This window comes from Macaca mulatta, chromosome 11 (assembly GCF_049350105.2).
Source record: "Macaca mulatta isolate MMU2019108-1 chromosome 11, T2T-MMU8v2.0, whole genome shotgun sequence".
Lineage (NCBI taxonomy): Eukaryota > Metazoa > Chordata > Mammalia > Primates > Cercopithecidae > Macaca > Macaca mulatta.
Genome location: NC_133416.1, coordinates 72,521,808 through 72,539,498, shown reverse-complemented (window position 1 = coordinate 72,539,498; position 17,691 = coordinate 72,521,808). Strand labels below are relative to the sequence as shown.

Genomic DNA, 17,691 nt, shown 5'->3' with positions numbered 1-17,691 from the left:
AAGACAGAAAGTTAACAAGGATATCCAGGAATTGAACTCAACTCTGCACCAAGCAGACCTAATAGACATCTACAGAACTCTCCACCCCAAATCAACAGAATATACATTCTTCTCAGCACCGCATCACACTTATTCCAAAATAGTCCAGGACAAGATGGATTCACAGTCAAATTCTATCAGAGGTACAAAGAGGAACTGGTACCATTCCTTCTGAAATTATTCCAATCAATAGAAAAAGAGGGAATCCTCCCTAACTCATTTTATGAGGCCAACATCATCCTGATACCAAAGCCTGGCAGAGACACAACAAAACAGAGAATTTTAGACCAATATCCCTGATGAACATCAATGCAAAAATCCTCAAGAAAATACTGGGAAACTGAATCCAGCAGCACATCAAAAAGCTTACCCACCATGATCACGTGGGCTTCACCCCTTGAATGCAAGGCTGGTTCAACATATGCAAATCAATAAACATAATCCACCATATAAACAGAACCAAAGACAAAAACCACATGATTATCTCAATAGATGCAGAAAAGGCCTTTGACAAAATTTTACAGCCCTTCATGATAAAAACTCTTAATAAATTCAGTATTGATGGAACATATCTCAAAATAATAAGAGCTATTTATGACAAACCCGCAGCCAATATCATACTGAATGGACAAAAACTGGAAGCATTCCCCCTTGAACACTGGCACAAGACAGGGATACCCTCTCTCACCACTCCTATTCAACATAGTGTTGGAAGTTCTGGCCAGGGCAATAAGACATGAGAAAGAAATAAAGGCTACTCAATTAGGAAAAGAGGAAGTCAAATTGTCCCTGTTGCAGATGACATGATTGTATATTTAGAAAACCCCATCGTCTCAGCCCAAAATTTCCTTAAGCTGATAAGCAACTTCAGCAAAGTCTCAGGATACAAAATCAATGTGCAAAAGTCACTAGCATTCTTATACACCAATAACAGAGAGCCAAATCATGAGTGAACTCCCATTCACAATTGCTTCAAAGAGAATAAAATACCTTGGAATCCAACTTACAAGGGATGTGAAGGACCTCTTCAAGGAGAACTACAAACCACTGCTCAATGAAATAAAAGAGGACACAAACAAATGGAAGAACATTCCATGCTCATGGACAGGAAGAATCAATATCGTGAAAATGGCCATACTGCCCAAGGTAATTTATAGATTCAATGCCATCCCCATCAAGCTACCAATGAGTTTCTTCACAGAATTGGAAAAAACTGCTTTAAAGTTCATATAAAACCAAAAAAGAGTCACATTGCCTAGACAGTCCTAAACCAAAAGAACAAAGTTGGAGGCATCATGCTACCTGACTTCAAACTATACTACAAGGCTACAGTAACCAAAACAGCATGCTACTGGTACCAAAACAGAGACATAGACCAGTGGAACAGAACAGAGTCCTCAGAAATAATACCACACATCTACAACCATCTGATCTTTGACAAACCTGACACAAACAAGAAATGGGGAAAGGATTCCCTATTTAATAAATGGTGCTGGGAAAACTGGCTAGCCATAAGTAGAAAGCTGAAACTGGATCCCTTCCTTCCTTACACCTTATACAAAAATTAATTCAAGATGGATTAGAGACTTAAATGTTAGACCTAAAACCATAAAAACCCTAGAAGAAAACCAAGGCAATACCATTCAGGACATAGGCATGGGCAAGAACTTCATGTCTAAAACACCAAAAGCAGTGGCAACAAAAGCCAAAATTGACAAATGGGATCTAATTAAAGAGCTCTGCACAGCAAAAGAAACTACCATCAGAGTGAACAGGCAACCTACAGAATGGGAGAAAACTTTTGCAATCTACTCATCTGACAAAGGGCTCATATCCAGAACTTACAAAGAACTCAAACAAATTTACAAGAAAAAAACAACCCCATCAAAAAGTGGGCAAAGGATATGAACAGACATTTCTCAAAAGAAGACATTCATACAGCCAACAGACACATGAAAAAATGCTCATCATCACTGGCCATCAGAGAAATGCAAATCAAAACCACAATGAGATACCATCTCACACCAGTTAGAATGGCGATCGTTAAAAAGTCAGGAAACAACAGGTGCTGGAGAGGATGTGGAGAAATAGGAACACTTTTTCACTGTTGGTGGGACTGTAAACTAGTTCAACCATTGTGGAAAACATTGTGGCGATTCCTCAAGGATCTAGAACTAGAAATACCATTTGACCCAGCCATCCCATTACTGGGGATATACCCAAAGGATTATAAATCATGCTGCTATAAAGACACATGCACACGTATGTTTACTGCAGCACTATTCACAATAGCAAAGACTTGGAACCAACCCAAATGTCCATCAATGACAGACTGGATTAAGAAAATGTGGCACATATACACCATGGAATACTATGCAGCCATAAAAAAGGATGAGTCCATGTCCTTTGTAGAGACATGGATGCAGCTGGAAACCATCATCCTCAGCAAACTATTGCAAGAACAGAAAACCAAACACTGTATGTTCTCACTCATAGGTGGGAACTGAACAATGAGAACACTTGGACACAAGAAGGGGAACATTACACACCGGGGCCTGTCATGAGGTTGGGGGAGTGGGGAAGGATAGCATTAGGAGATATACCTAACATAAATGACGAGTTAATGGGTGCAGCACACCAACATGGCACATGTATACATATGTAACAAACCTGCATGTTGTGCACATGTACCCTAGAACTTAAAGTATAATAATAAAAAAAAAGAACTGAAAAGTCATTATCATTTTAAAGGATTTTTACTAAAATATTTTGATACTATAAGCAAATAACTGATAGTTTTACTAAATTTGTACATGTTCCTTAATAAATAAAATATTTTCATAGTGGAACAAGATGTTAAAAATCTTAAGCCTGCAAACAAGTAATGTGCTATAGCAAAATTTTCTACACGTTGCAGTTGAATGTAGCTTATTTCTACCCAGGAATGAGCAAGATATGTCAATTATAATGAATAGCCAAATAATCCTTGTTCTACTGCCCAAAGAAGGTGACCATGATCACCAATTCATTCCAATTTATAAATATCTATCAATATAAGGTAAATACTTTCACCTCCTGTCAAAACCATAGTAGACTGTATTAATTGAATTACGTTAATTTTGGTCTATGTTAAAAATAAAGCCCTAGTCTAAAACAAATTATTATAAATTCTCTAGAACCAGTTAACTCTTCCTCTATCATTTCTTTGCAACAAATCCTTCATGAGTATCTTTCTCAGCAGGGAATTTAAAGCTAGGGGATTAAATGCATGTTATTTTAATTAAAATTCTTACAGTACCTTCAAAATCCATTTCTCAACAGACTACTGAATCTGAGTAACTATTTGGAGGGGGAGAAAATTTCTACAACTACATGTGACTGTGTGAGCAAGTATGTCATGTGGGAATAGGGTATATGACTAAAAAATGCATAAACTATTGTTTTCATCCCATCAACTCATATTCTAGGTTTTTATACTGCATATTGGTTAAGACTCTGGAATCGGACTACTTAGGATCAAATCCCAGTTCTGTCACTTACTAGCTATGTGACCTTGGGCAAATATCTAAACTTCCTCTGCTTTGGTCTATTCATTTATAAAAGAGGAATAATAATGCATGGTCTATACAAATTACATGAGTTAATATTAAACACTTAGTACAGTGTGCATATTACGTATTAGGCAGAAAATCAATTTTGAAATTGTTTTGTTGTCATTGTCATTGTTATTATTAGCCACAGACTTAAGTACCAATTCTTTTTCTTACTGAGACAGGGTCTCGCTCTGTCACCTAAGCTGGAGTACAGTGGCGCGATCTTGGCTCACTGCAGCCTCTGCCTCCTGTGTTCAAGCAGTTCTCACGCCTCAGCTTCCCAGGTAGTTGGGATTACAGGGGTGCACCACCATACCCGGCTAATTTTTGAATTTTTAGTAGAGATGTGTTTTCACCTTGTTGGCCAGGCTGTTTCAATATCCTGAAGCTCAGGTGATCCACCTGCCTTGGCCAAGCCTGTGGTCTCTAATAGACTCCCAACTATATCAGAACCCCCCAACAAAAATATTCCAGTTCTGGCAAGTTGGATTACTTACTGTTCCTCAAATACATTTAGCAACTACGTCTCTGTGCCTGATCTTAAGGGGCCCTCTATTTAAAATTATCTCCCTCTTTATTTATATCTATCCATATTCTACCCTTGACTATTTCAGTTCTACCTCCACCATGCAACTGCCCCGATCAATCACCATACTCTAAAGTAATTCACGTCTTCTAAATTATTCTAGGACTCCATTGCTGAGACCATTCAAATTACCCTGAAGCTACAAATATCTTCATGCGTGTACATTTCATCTCTTTAATTAGATTATAAGCTCCACAAATGTAGAGACTATCTCATACTCATACATCCTCCACCATGTCTTGGAGTAAGTGCTCTACATGCACACGCAAATTGACCGACTGATCATGACTGACCACTGAGTCAAAGTAAAAATGCCTACATGCTGGTTCAATATATTAATAATGGTCTTGTGGGCCTGAGAATATTAGAAACCAAGACTGCTCAGTAAACACAACTGCATCAATGGTAGCCAAACTTGGAGCAAAATATACTTCCCAATTTATACTACTCAGCTATAACTATTGATATGTACAAATAACATGAATAAATCTTAAAAACATGATATGGAGCAAAAGCCACCATATGAAAAAGAGTATATACCATATAATTCTATTTTATATGAAATTCAAGAACAGGGAAATCTTACTGTGGTGACTGAAGTCAGAAGAGTGGTTACCTCTGATGAGTGGGGACTGACGAAAGAAAGATATAAGGGAATATAACAGGTGGAAATGTTCTATATTTTGATCTATATACTGACCTTGTTCTATATGTTAATTTAAGTATACTGACTTGGTTTATTAAACCACTGAAATTTTAATATTTATTTCAATAAGGTAGGAAACATTTAAACTGTAAATTGTCAGCTCTACAATCGCTTCCAAGGTCTGCTCTGTGAATTTGGAAACAAGGTCTTAGGCAACGAATTTGCAGTATATTGTCCAGGTCCAACAGCAAGGCTATCTTTTATATAGATGGATGGGTAGATGGTGGATAGGTAGATGGTGGATGGGTAGATGGATGGATGGATGAATGGATGAATGAAGTTGTGGCCAATTAAATTTATGTCATAAAAGGTCTCACTAGCCAGGACCATCCCTATTTGGAGACAGATAATTGTTAACTTAAACTCATAAAACTACACATTCAATTTGTTTTCTTTGTTCTTAGTCTGTACTCAACAGCAATTCTCCATTTTGATTCAACTTGTCAAAGATATTTAGCTTTAGGCTGATATGTTACAGTAAGGAAATTTCAGTCCCAACATTAATGATTTATGTTGGTAAACTGATCAAGTGAATTTTTATTGTGATTTTGTGTCTCATGTAGCTGGATTACTTACAAAAAAAGAAAACACTGATCATGCAGATATAAGTATTCTCACTCATGTGAAAATTACATTTTTCATTATAAAGAAATACAGTGGCATTCTGGCTTCATCCATCAGTCTTCTGGGTTTGTCCATGTGAGTCCACCCCTGAGAGATAGTGAAACATCTAGGTTTCTGAGCCTGAAAGTTAATAGCCAGATACTATACACAAAAAATTCACCAAGGCAATTAATGCTACTTTTTGTGTGTGGCCAGCAACCTTTTTAATGGCCTACTAATGGCCACATTGCAACCATATACAAATCTGTACTACATTTTATATTTTCAAGGTGTTTTATAATCATATCATTATGTGCTTGCATATTTGGGCTTGCCCTCTTATCTTCTACCATCATTGACAAGCATAGAACAGACCTGGACCCAACCTGCAACTAGCATGTGCCAGCCAACACCCAACCAACCCACAGACATATAAGCATGAATCAATGATGATTGTTTTAAATCACCACTTTCTGAGGTGACCTATTATACTGCATTATTGTGATACTCTCTAGCTTATCTAGGCTTGGTGACTATATAGAACATAGTATTCTATTTTTCTATAATCCTTGGTTTAAAGGATCCTTCAGGTTAGATAATGTAATTCCTAGCCATTCATTCAATCATTTATCCAAAAAAAAAATCTAGGGATATTTGCCACTAGATAATAATTATAAGCAAATAACTTTTTGCCAAGTACTAGTCGAAGCACTGAGCTAGTCAAGGTAAGTAACATTAGCTGCTATAATAAGTGATAGAAAAATCTCAGTGGCTTATCATAAAAAAATTATTTCATAATACATGAAGTCCAATGAAGATAATCTAGGATGAATGGCTCTCCTGCGTGGATCTCCTCCAAGTATGATGTATGGATCCAAACTCCTTCCACACTGTGATGGCATCATGTTCAGCATGTAACTATGAGTTAACCTCAGAAGAGGAAAAGTGATATAAGGAAAGCATATTGACTACTTAATCCCCTTAACCTAAAAATGACATACATACCACTGTAAGAATTAGTTACATGTCTCCACATAGATGCAAAGAGCTTGGAAATTGTCAACTCTGGCCCAGTAGCCACTTCCCAGCAACAACTCAACACTATAAAAGGGGAGAATAAATCTTCCATAGTTAGTTATCTCTATTACTATTAAAGAACAAAAATTTCCAACCTCATGGAATTTTTATTTATTGAGTAATTATCTCATATAAGACATCAAGACTGTAGACCAGGCACAGTGGCTTACGCCTATAATCCCAGCACCTTGGGAGGCCGAGGCAGATGGATCCCCTGAGATACGGAGTTTGAGACCAGCCTGGCCAACATGGTGAAACCTCATCGCTACTAAAAATACAAAAATTAGTCAGGCATGGTTGCAGAGGGGTGGGGGGCGGGGCGCCTGTAATCCCAGCTACTGGGGAGGCTGAGGCAGGAGAATCGCTTGAGCCCAGGAGGCAGGGAGCCAAGATCGTGCCACTGTACTCCAGCCTGGGCGACAGAACAAGACTCTGTCTCAAAAAAAAAAAAAAAAAAAAAAATTTAAAAAAAGACATCGAGGCTATAAAGGTAAATGAGACATGGCTTTTGCCTTTAAGAAATTCACAGACTTGGAAAGAGAGAAAAGATCCACACAAATAATTTCTGCAGATGATAAGTGCTACAAGAGCCAGCATTTGCACAGAGAAACAGATGGCTGACTCCTGGGAAGGTGTCAAGGAAGGTTACATTTAATTGATATAGTAATGTTTGAGGTGAGCATTAAAAGGTAAATAGAACCTTGCCAAACAGATGGAGTAGTCGGGGAAGATCTTAAGTGGAGAAAACAAACATTTGAATCATATAAAGTCTCAGAGCCTCCTTCCTTATAAAGCTATGGGATATGTGGGAGGAGGAGAGCACTGGTATTTACAGATGGTAATTGCAGCAACTTCTTGCCTCACATATGAGTTTGGAATAACATGTTTCCTCTTCACAGCAGCCTTCATTTCTTTTCTTTTTTTTTTTTTTTTTAATACTTTAAGTTCTGGGACACATGCAGGTTTGTTACATAGGTATACACGTGCTGCACCCATCAACCCATCTTCTACATTAGGTATTTCTCCTAATGCTATCCCTCCCCAGACCCCCTATGCCCTGACGGGCCCGGGTGTGTGATGTTCCCCTCCCTGTGTCCATGTGTTCTCATTGTTCAACTCCCACTTATGAGTGAGAACATGCAGTGTTGGTTTTCTGTTCCTGTGTTAGTTTAGCAGCCTTCATTTATATGAGCATTGCTCTGCAGTAATGTTCTCTACAAGGAGACAAGTGTAATACATGCCCCAAGTAAATTGGCTGCCACCAGATTTATGGAGTATGTGGAGCTGACAACACAGGGATGGTGATATCTAAACAAGCAGAATTCAGGTTAAAAAAAAAAATGACAAACTCATTCCTTTCACCGTCCTTCTCAGAAAAAATAAAAACCAAATAAATAATGATACAAAGGATTAATTATCATGAATCAGGTTGATCTAATTAAATGTCCATTGAAGCCTTTACATTGCAGAGAATATAGTTTTCCAACAAAAAAGCCACAAAAATTAAATACATGGAAGGCCAAAATTAAAACTTTAATAAGTACTGAATAATAGACTTTTTAAATAGTAGGGCCAAATTCTTTGACTACCAAACAATAAAACTGAAAAACATTAATAAAAGTAGAACGTAGAAAATTTGGAAATTAAAAAAAAACCACTTCCCTAAATAACTATCATGTTCAAAAGAAAATCAAAACTGCATTTATTTAAAATATAATATTGGGCTGGGCACAGTGGCTCATGCCTAATCCTAGTGCTCTGGGAGACTGAGGCAGGAGGATTGCTTGAAGCCAGGAGTTTGAGACCAGCCTGGACAACATGGCAAGATCCAGTGTCTACAAAGTTTTTTTTTAAATCGGCCCGGTATGGTGGTGTGCACCTGTATTCCCTACTACTTGGGAGACTGAGGTAGGAGGTCACTTGAGCCCAGGAGTTCAAAGTTATGGTGAGCTATGATTGTGCCACAGCACTCCAGCCTGGGCAACAGAGAGAGACCCTGCCTCTAAAAAAATAATAAAAATAAGTAAAATATTAAAACTATAGGATTCAGCTAAAGCTCCAATGAAGGAAATTCAGTTTTTAAATGCTCTAGTTCTAAGAAAAAATACAAAATGTAAGTATGTGACATAATGGTACATATGAAATCTGAGAAAATCAATAGGAAATTATTAGAAAGAGAGACTTACATCTATCTGACCCAAACCTCTGCACTTAGCCACTATGCCTCTCTGCTTCCTGGTCAAGTTAGTTTATAAAAGGGGATGAAGAGCCATGTCCCCTCTACTTGCTTCTATTCAATCAAGAAAGATTGCCATAGGCCGGGCGCAGTGGTTCATGCCTGTAATCCCAGCACTTTGGGAGGCCGAGGCAGGCAGATCACGAGGTCAGAAGATCGAGACCATCCTGGCTAACACAGTGAAATCCTATCTCTACTAAAAATACAAAAAAAAAATTAGCGTGTCATGGTGGCAGGCGCCTGTAGTCCCAGCTACTCGAGAAGCTGAGGCAGGAGAATGGCATGAACCCGGAAGGCGGAGCTTGCATTGAGCTGAGATCATGCCACTGCACTCCAGCCTGGGTGACAGAGCAAGACTCTGTCTCAAAAAAAATACAAAAAGATTGCTATGGGGAAGGTTGCCTGATTTTTCAGGCTAACCTTGAACAGGATCCTGTAAAAGAAATAAACAAAAACAAAGAATAGAACCATATTCACAAATATTTGTCAGTGTGTTCTCTTCTAAGTTGATTTTTTAAAAAATGATGATCAAATGGAAAATGTCGCTCCTTATTTAAAACTCTAGAAAAATTACACCCTACCCATTAGCATTATTAGGCTGTTCTCTTAAGTCTGTAGAAAACAGAATGATATCGCTTGAATAAAGTAACGAAAGGTGAATTTGTCTAAATCTAAAATAAATTGGCTTATGTTTGAATATCAAGAGGTCTCTGACTCACCATTTAGATTTAAGTTTTAGTCTTGTTAGGCCTCCTCAGTTAAGTATGCAGGTAAGTTCATGTGAATTTGTATAATGGACCATGGACCAACCAACCAGTGTAAGATTCCATGACAGAAGGACTTGTATCCATCCTGTTCACAGCTATAACCTCAACATCTGGCATATGGTATGCCCAATAAATATATATTGAATGAATGAATAGATGAATAGTCAATATTTTTCTTATTTCCGCTGATAAATGATGCCTAAATGCAGATTTCAATATTCTTATATAAATATTTATATTTTATTTCCTTGTTCATCAATGTTATGAGTTTAAAATAAGAAATTTAAAATGAAGAAATTGAACTGTATGGCTAAAAAGTATTGTCAACATATTCTCATGCTTACAAGAACTGAAAATATCTTCCTTATTAATAGCTCTTGAGGAAGGTTTACTATGTTAGGCAAATTCTCTCATTTGTTAATAAGCTTTCAAAACTCTATTTCCACTACTTTTAAATTCCTCATTTCCCTTCAACTTAGTGACTACCTTAACAGCCCCACTCTATTTTTCCCCGCACTTACGTTTTTGCCTCAAGTTTTAAGTGATTATGTTCTTTGATTTCCTTACCCTGGTGTAGATTCCTTTTTAACTACAGATCCTAAAAGCGACACTAGCTGCTTTTTGTTCCTTTGATTCCACCCCCACCCCCTCCTTCAGCATAATTATATTCTGTTGTGCCTTTTATAATCATGTCTTTTAGGCTCTCCTAACCTTCTACACTCTCGGCTTTATTTAATAGTGAGCTCCCTCCTCAACTCTGCACACTAAACCATGCTCATTAGGTTTTTTAATCCTCCATAATTTGCTTTCATGAAATCTTATACCTTTGAGTTGCTGTGTTCTATGAGCCCATTTCCTTCGTATAGCTATTCAAAGCAGCCCAGAATCAACAAGCACTAAACATAAGCTTATTCACTTTCTCAGCCAACATGACTCCATAGAAAAAAAAAAAAAAAAAAAATCTTTGTTTTGAATGTTTATGGACCATGAATCTATACCATTTAACTTGGTACTTCATTTCTCACCCAAACATTGCCTGATAAGGTTAGGAACACAGAATTACAGTACAAGCTGTCCTTAACATCCAGTTATTAACTTATAAATAAGTTAATAAGATAAGGTTAACTTATAAATAAGTTAGATTCTTCTTGGTCAGAAAGCTATTCTACTTTATTGGAACAGAAATAACAATATCCTGATGTTATATTAGTGACTAGTAAATTCCACCTATATCCTTATACCCAGAACTCAGAAGAGAAAAACATCTTTTTTCAGTTATTTTGCAAGAGCTGTGCTTTTCCAAATGGGTTGATTTTGAAAGACAAGCACGTTCTTGAAATTTGGCGACAGAGCCAACTCTTGGTCTTTTCACCCTCATCCTTCACTTTTTCTTCTATCCTACTCATTACTAGTTCATTACCCTTTGCCAATGGGTATGTACAGAGGGCCAAGAGAACATATATTCTGGATTTTTTAAAAACTTCCCAGAGACTTTGGTTTTTGAAAGTATACGTTAGCAGTGGATTGAAAGAGTTAATGAAATTTCCAAAGGTGCCTAGCTTATTTAAACAAAGTTTACACTTCAATCCTGTGCATGTTAACTTGTGATCCTCCCTATCCAGATGACAGAAAGCAAAGCCAGTAAGTTCTTTTATTTAATTGGTTTGCATCCACACAGTGACCTCCAGGGCTCTGTTTATATAGCCTATCATGCAATATGCTCCACAGTTCTCTGCCTCTTTCAAAAGCTTGTTTCTCCTGAGATTTGATATATGGCTTTCATGTTTAATCACTACATTAAACTCAATGCTCTGCTTCCTCCAGCATCAACTAACTTCCCTTCTTGGGAGGTGGGGAGAAGAGTATAGCTTCTTGCTACTTCTGAACATAAAAGGAAGTCTGTTTTACTCTATTAGTAAAATCACCAACTCCACATAATCCTAGGCAAGCCAACATTAGTACATCAACTAGGAAAAGGTATAAAATGGAAACCTTAAAACTCCTTTTAAAAAGAAGTAAGCTGACTGTTCTCAATTGGCAAAGCCAAAAACTTTAGGTGATTGAGTTATAAATCAACAGAAAAGGTTTCTAATCAGTATATTACTCAGTACATAGAGACCACAGCTAAATGGCAGCTGACATTTTAACTCAATTAATTTTGAGAATAGAAAATTTCTGGAGTTCTCAGGTCAGAATTAAGTCAGGGCCTCTGCCTTCTGGTTGAAGGTTTTCTTAACTATACAATTCACCATAAATAGGACTTTCAAAGAGTCTTCAACTGGATATGGACATGAAAATGCCACAATCCTTTACACAATCATGTGTATGTGACTCAAATTTCTAAAATAGATGAAAACCTCAAAACTTTGACTCCTTTTAATAAATCAAGACCATCTATAATTTCCAGATTGTAAAAATCACATGAAATGTATATATTTTGCTTTAAAATATTTCAAGCAAAAAAAAAAAAAGTTAAAACAAATTCAGCAAAGAATTAACAAAAGTAACATTTAGATGATGACTATATAGGTGCTAATCACACTATACTTTCTACTTTTATACATGGTTGAAATTTTTTCATTATAAAAAATTGTGAACTTAAAAAGCACAAGAGGTTGTTTGAGGATTTGCATTTGTAAAAAAAAAACAAAGATGTGATTCTGATCAGAAAAAATTTAAATCAATTTCTAGGAAAATAATCATTTGGTATACAATCAACAAATGAAACTTTTTACCATGTGCTGACAATGAAAACTTTCCTTCCTTTCTCCTGAATCTCACTCCACAGCATAAAACTTATTTACATAAACTAAAAATGTTGTGCAGTAAGCTCTGCATAAGTTGGGTACTCTCCTTGATATACTTTGTGTGTGGGGGCGGGGGAGGTATGTGGGTGTATGTGTATACACACACACACATATAATTTAACTTTGAAATCCTTTCCATTATGGCTAGTCACTGACCATGGTATTTATTTTTTATGGGTTTTTTTTTCTTAGTAAGATTGGCATATTCCTTCATTTAAAAATCTTACTTTGTCACAGCTGTATACAACATTAGACAGACATAGTTTACTTTCTGTATTTGATGAACAATAGAGAATCTGAACCCATGAAAGTCACACATTTAATTGTTCCAATATGCTACCTTATTTCATTTTTTGTTTTTTTATAAGATGGAGTCTCGCTCTTGTCGCCCAGGCTGGAGTGCAGTGGCAAGATCTCGGCTCACCGCAAGCTCCGCCTCCTGGACTCAAGTGATTCTCTTGCCTCAGCCTCCTGAGTAGTTGGGACTACAGGCATGTGCCACCACGTCCAGCTAATTATTTTTGCATTTTTGGTAGAGACGGGGTTTCACTGTGTTAGCCAGGATGGTCTCAATCTCCTGACCTTGCGATCCACCTGCCTCTGCCTCCCAAAGTGCTGGGGATTACAGGCGTGAGCCACTGTGCCCGGCCCTGTGCTACCTTATTTCTAACCAAAATTTTAGAATTTATGTTATAGGATGCCAAAGAATATATTTCTAACTTCCTTTGTCATGATTCTTTCAATCATAAGCTAAAAGGAGCTTATAAAAAAAAATTCCGTTTCTTAATTTGAAAACATCTGAATTCTTTCCACAACATATTTAAGTTTAAAATTAAAAGAATAAATAAACTTTTAATCAGTATTCCCCTATAAGATTTTTCAGAGTACAGAACTTTGTAGTTTTCAAAGACATGCAGATGTTGTCCATGATAGATATTTTTTTTAAATAAGAACTTGAAAAAAAAAATAAGTCATGCACAAAATCTTTGGTCACAAGAGTGAAAGATGTGTGCCTGTACAGATGTTATAACTATTTTCATGATAAATACTTACTTTCACTACAGGAATTTAGCAACACACTTTAATTTGGATTTGAAAACTTAACATAAATTGTCTGACTTTGACAATAGCTGCCTAATATTTCAGTTTTGTACACCACTTCCAGGTTCTACCTTAGAAATGAACCTAGTGGACTTATTCATTTTTAAAAGCTATATTCCAGACCCTGTACCCTAAAACCAGTGTCTGACTTGATATTCAGGGAATTACATCAGATCATAATCAAGTGGGTTCTTAATAAATATTTGGTGACTGGCAGGGAAAAAAAGACATGTAATTTTTATGTAAAAATGCACTTTCCATCTACTTCATTCATTTATTTTTAATTATAAAGATTTTAACTGTTAAAAAATGAAAAAGATTTTTTGTCTCATTTTGAGCCATTTGTGAATCAAGGAGTCAAACAGTTGATACAACGCCATCCCACCTTTAGTCTCTATATAGTCAATGTTTTCAACCAAAAATGTTTATCTTATACTGTCATTCACACATCTGATTCAGATGCTGCAGAAGACACAGGATACAAAGATTTCTGGAGTTCTCAAACTGGGTAAATTTGTTAACTCAAATGTACAGACTTTGTAGTTAATGAGTCTCACCAAATTCACAAAACTATACAATAAAAGACAAAGCTTACAAAGAAGAAAAAGTGTGTTATCCCCTTAACACTACTATCAAAAAGAATATATAGCACTTGTTCCTTTGTGAACGTAATAAGTAAAAACATTTTTCAAGTTACAATATAGTGAAACTCAAACCAGAGTAAAAATGTTACTTTTAAATTCAACAAGTTATATATTTTTCTGTAAATTATTTTCTCCTGGAATTCAAAAATTAATGTTTATTTTTTTGTTAGTCTACCAAAGGGCACACATAATTCCTTTGTAGGAGACATGAGGCAATTTTTGTGCTTTAATTGTAAATGCCATCAGAAACAGTGAAGCACATAAATCTCAGCAAGTGACATAATGACATAGTCAAACCTGAGAATTATATAGCTACATTCATGCTTAATGAAAAGAAAATGTCTAATGAGGCTGATATGCCACTGCTTGTGAGAATGTAAATTTTGTCATAATAGATTCAAAATAATGGCTTAAGGTGACCTTCATTTTCTATCACCCATCTAGCAATGAAATTTTTTTTAGAGAAAATAAGCTAGTAAGCCATAGACAAATTTCTATTTCTATTAGCTTGAACTCTCTATAGTTTGCTGAATTAAATGCATCTATCTCCCACATTTGGTGACAACTTAAAGAGAATTTTCAAATTACTCAGGATGCTTTGTCCACTGAGAAAATAATAATCTACTTTGAGCAATTAGCATGTATAACCCCCACCTCTGCTTTTAAAATGAAACTCTGCAGATATAGGGCATGTAATGCTTATTGTAGAGCTATGAAGACTCCAAAGTGAACATCTCAAATTATGATTTGAAGCAGTCAATAGCCCTGCTTTGAGGTGGGACTCACGTTTTGAAAAAAGACTGCCCAGTCTGTTTAAAATCAAAATGTTTCTTGATCTGATTAATTACTCCCCAGAGAATAATGTAAATAAAATATATTCAAAATAGCATTATTAATGTAAACATACCTGAACCGGAGTCAAATTTGGTTTCTGACCTGCAAAGAGAAAGAAAGTTTTTACAATATAAAAACTGTTGTAAAAGAACAGTTATTTCATGGGGAAGGGAGCTGTGGTTGGGAGGGGAGGTCATAGTTACATTTTTCAGTGTATATTTCTAAAATATAAATATATATATGTATTGTAACCATTTTAAATGCATGCATTACCCTAGGCCCTCTAAATATGCAAATATCAATACAGATAGCACAATATGGAAAAGATACTAACGTTTTAAATTTGTTTTTGGGTGAAACAGGATAAAATATGTTTTTTTAAAAGGCACCTGACCTTTACAGATTAACTTGTTTCAGTAAGTTAATAAAGCAATACAAAACCAAATTCATAATTATTCTCTTTATTATTCAAGGTTTGAGAAATTATTCAACACCAAGTAACTTTTCACTAAATTCTTTGGACACAGCAAACGAACCTAGTAACCCCATACATTTAATAATAAGAAGAAAAAATTCTGAGCTCTTGTGGGAACATTATGTTTCAGATATTGGTTAATACTGGTTGTAAATTCAGAAGCCTTTGAAGCTCTCAGTTTGGCTGTGGGAAAACTTCTGTTAGGTAATTACTCTCAAGATGCTGCTGATGTGCTGTCAAGCAGAATTAACCCTATGACTAGGCCTATCTACACAAGCTACTATAAAACAGCATTGTCTATATCTAGCTCTCAAACCAATTAGTGGGCATGCTGCCGTCGGATTTATATCACACATCAACAATCAATAGTATATATGTTCACAGCTGCCACAGCAAGATATAAGAACCGACCAGCAGGAGTCCTGTTAAAGGATGTTACATTGACAGAGAAGATTTTTTTTTTTCCTGGAGAAATGTAGTTAACTAAGTGGGAAAGGAGATCTCTTTGAAATTATGCCAGGGTACCAAGCATTTTTGGAAGCGGTGGCTTTCTGTACCTAAATTAGCCTCAAGAAAAGTTATCAAAGGGGAAAAGGGAAGGATAAGCAAGAAGTTTCCTTGGTCACAAACAATGATTTTCTGAAGTCCTCCCAAACAAAGTTTCAGCTGATACTCATAATTGTATGATTGTGTGTGTGTGTATATATATATATAAAATATATACACATACGTGTGTAATATGTAATACACACATATACATGTACATGTAAAATTGCATCCATGGTTATCAATCAGCACCGCCGTAATCCTGATGCACATTTTCCCTAAGTCCTGGCCCTACCATAGTCCTCATCTCAACCCTTCTCTTCCATGTCCCTGCCTTCTATTTCAGGTACAAACCCATTTTCATATTTTGCCCTCTCTCCAATTCTGCAAAGCCTTGTCTCATGCCTCCTCTGTGTTTCCACCATCTCTTAGCACAACTCTAACAACACTTGCCACATGTTATCTTGCTGGTTTCCTTGTCTATCTCCCCCACTCAACTACAGCCATGCCTTATATAACCTCTGTAGCCACAACACCTAAATTGGGACTAGAGTTTGTGTTCAAATGTCTGTTAAGATAATATTTTGCATCTATGCATGCCCTTTCTCCTTCTTAACTGTATAGAAGCCAGAGGTGTTCTTCCTTCTGCTTAAGCTTCCCTCCTTCTGGCTCCTAAAATGCATCTCACATCTCCCTTGAAACCATACTGTATCAATTACTCCTTTTCTCTGCCTTATTTGCAATATCTGGTTCTCCACAGGTTCCTCTTCCCTTCATCATGTAAGTGCTCCAGAATTGTTTTTAAAGGACTCCTTCAAATCTGTGCCTTGCTTTGTTATCCCTCTTTTGTCTGGCTTTACAATCAAATTGTAATGTAAAAAAGATGTATAGACTATATCCTATATCATCTATCTCCCTTTCCTAATCTCCCAACATATTCAATCCTTGAACCAGTGTGATCTGCCTTTGCTAAGGTTTATCGGAAGCTTCCCAATGTTAAATGCACAAGCCGTGTCACCGTCCTTCCTTTACTAAACCTCTCTCTTTCATCGGACATATTGCCCACTTCTTTCCAGTGTGTCTGTCACTTCCCTTCCTCCTCCTGTCCCTTAAGTATTAGTGAGCACCAGAGTTCAGCCCTCAGGCCACCTGAAACACTGTTCCCACTCTCTAGGGTACACATGTGTCTCAAAATCACCACAGGAGTTTGCTCACCTGCAGGCTCCCAGGACTTCTCCTGGTGATTCTGATTTAGTAGATGGAGCCTAGAAATTCCCATCTTAATAAACTGTCCAAATGAAGACATTTACTTGACCATATCTTGACCCATATATCCAAATAATAAACAAAATACTACCTGAATGTCACACTGTGGCCTTAAATGGCACACATCAGAAATGATGGCATTATTCTAGATTTCTTCTGCACCCCCAATATCTAATTAGCCATCAAGACCTGTGGATTCTACATCCTTCCCCTCCTCTCTATCTTCACTTTCACCATCTTTAGGCCTTTCCTTGGCTGAATAACCTCATAACCAGTGTCCTCCTTCCCTTCAGATCCACCAATAGTGAGCAAGAAGCTTTTCTCTGGCCTTCCTCTGCCTGTGCTCTTTTCCACCAGCCAAGGAGTTCTCTTTTCCACCTGAGGCTCTGATTACCAGGGTCACCATCATTC

At 36.7% G+C, this 17,691-nt stretch overlaps 1 protein-coding gene across 1 annotated transcript in view; it reads right to left on the bottom strand.

The window, feature by feature from the left end:
* Positions 1-17,691, bottom strand: part of MSRB3 (methionine sulfoxide reductase B3) — a gene marked incomplete at its 5' end in the record, with an annotated part of 161,350 nt that overhangs the window by 94,273 nt on the left and 49,386 nt on the right. The window contains 1 exon segment of the mRNA NM_001257851.1: positions 15,067-15,095. Within this exon segment, the coding sequence (NP_001244780.1) occupies positions 15,067-15,095 (29 nt within the window).